The 2,079-nt window shown below is 40.2% G+C and overlaps 1 protein-coding gene across 2 annotated transcripts in view; it reads right to left on the bottom strand.

Moving 5' to 3' along the window:
- Window positions 1–2,079, bottom strand: part of RPF2 (ribosome production factor 2 homolog) — a 25,091-nt gene that overhangs the window by 20,671 nt on the left and 2,341 nt on the right. For both annotated transcript variants that reach the window (XM_019537920.1, XM_019537921.1), the window contains exon 2: window positions 1,388–1,520. In XM_019537920.1, the coding sequence (XP_019393465.1) occupies window positions 1,388–1,520 (133 nt within the window). The remainder of the gene's footprint in view (window positions 1–1,387; window positions 1,521–2,079) is intronic.

Here is a 2,079-nt window from a genome sequence, read left to right as displayed (position 1 = left end):
ATCATTACGCTTCTTATGTTAATTCTTAATGACCTTTATATTTCTTATGCTAATTTTCTATAACCTAAATACATCTATAACCTTATTCATCTATATGTTTTGCTGGTTTTTGCAGGGTTAAAATGTAAAAACTGACATAATATGCGGTTGTTTTTTCATCATTGCGGTTTAGCCATGCAGTTTCCTATTCTTAACAATGTAAGCGGCATGTCTGCTATTTTTATCATTTGTTTAAAGGTCAGAAGTTCAGTATTTTCATCTAAGGGTCAGAAAGTGATTACCAGAATGTCAATTGCTGACTCCTCTACCTCCTTGAAGCATTCTGGGAGTTTTAGTGCATTTTTTTAATGCTAGGCCTTGCTTAGCATAAGCACTCTCTCACACCAACTACTGCAAAACACCTGCAAGTTAACAATTCATTCTCACGATATGCCATTTTCCACAGCAATGGTCAATTTTACTTTCCTTCCTTCAAAGGAACAGCATCATGGACCCACATACATGGCTGCAGTTGGCAAGCTGATAAGTACCAGACCTTACATAAATACCATTCCTGCTCCCTTTTGTGGTGGTGGAGACTGAGGGACCCTAGGAACAAACTCCCTCCATTTGCCTGCTCTTGCACAGGAGGTGCTGCAGAAAGGGATCTCTTCCCTTCACTTCTGGAGCTGCAAGACGTTGGGGAGAAGGAGTAACCAACGCCACTCTCATAAGCAGGATCGCAAGGGGTAAAAAGGGCCCAGCAACTGTCAGGACAATCCCACTTCTACCTTTCCACCCTGTTTGAAATGGGTTGGTTCCCCTCTGCTCCTTCCTTATCTCCAGCCCTGCAATGCCAAGCAAAGGGAAACAGGAAAGGGAGGTGGATGCCCTGGAAACATAACCCACCCCCCAAAAAATGGGAAAGGAGAATCAGTGGGAGAACTAGGGGATGCATAACTGACAGGCTGGAGTACAGGTAGATATGGACTTGAAGAGCATAATATTAGTCCATTAGAAGCTGAAAGCTCCATACCAAACAGATTTTATATAAAAATCTTTGTAATGCAATATCAATTCTGCAGTAGTGGCCAAAGATACCTTATTCCTCTGATCTGGGCAGCTTGACAATATGAATTGTCATGCTAAAGAAGGAAGGTGGAATGGGAGTGTGAAAGAATGAGAAGACAGGCCAAAAAAAAAAAAGGCGGGGGGGGAAAAAAAAAGCTCTAGTTATTTGGGGCTTGGCCCATCAGTTAAAAAGTTTTGCATTCCACCACACCAACCATGCAACAGGTAAACACACAAGTTACTGTAAAATAAAATAGAAGCATAGAAAAATATTCTTGGTGCCCTGGAATAAGTTCTAGCTATACACTGTAAACATACATCCAACAAACATACTTACAATGTCTTTAAGCACTCCAGTCACAGTTAAGTTTGCATTTCCGCCTTTTATGAGCATGGCATTTTTTGTATTTTCAGTAAGCTTTGGCTCTCTCTTCTCAAGAAATCGTTTTGCCCTTTTAGTTTTAGGCTTTCTGTAATGAGAAAATAATAATTAAAACATATTAGCCCATGTATGAAATGGGTGACAACCACCTGCAGTCATTAAATGGTAAAAAAGGAAAGACAGAGAATACTGTAATCACACTGATTCTTTAAACTAATCTCAAAGTCTATTCCAAACAAAAAACTGTTTTGTTTATTTAAAAAAAATCCATAAAAGGTAAAGTCTTGTCCACACTTTTCTCAACTTGTGTTGATTAGTTTATCGTTTCACATCTCTGCAGAAGTGCTGATGGCTTCTCCACACACACCAGATCTGTATCATATTAAATGTTCTTATAAGCTGTTAAAAGAAAAAATTCAACATCATGCCTAGAACATGCCTTGATAACAACGCATACATAAAGTAGGGGTGCACCAATAGAGATTTTTGGGACCGACATCGATATCCAATTTTTAAAGAGGCATATCAGCCAGTGCCCATCTGATTTCTGATACAACATGGAGAGCTGTCTCCAGCTGGTAAGTCCACTGTGGTGGAAGGGGAGGGGGAGGGAAGAGGCATGGGGCAGGGGAGAGGGCTGATCAACA

The sequence above is a fragment of the Crocodylus porosus genome, unplaced genomic scaffold (genome assembly GCF_001723895.1).
Source record: "Crocodylus porosus isolate Cpor-Errol unplaced genomic scaffold, CroPor_comp1, whole genome shotgun sequence".
Taxonomy (NCBI): Eukaryota; Metazoa; Chordata; order Crocodylia; family Crocodylidae; genus Crocodylus; species Crocodylus porosus.
Note: the sequence above shows the minus strand (reverse complement) of the source record. Positions and strands in the feature narration are given on the sequence as shown.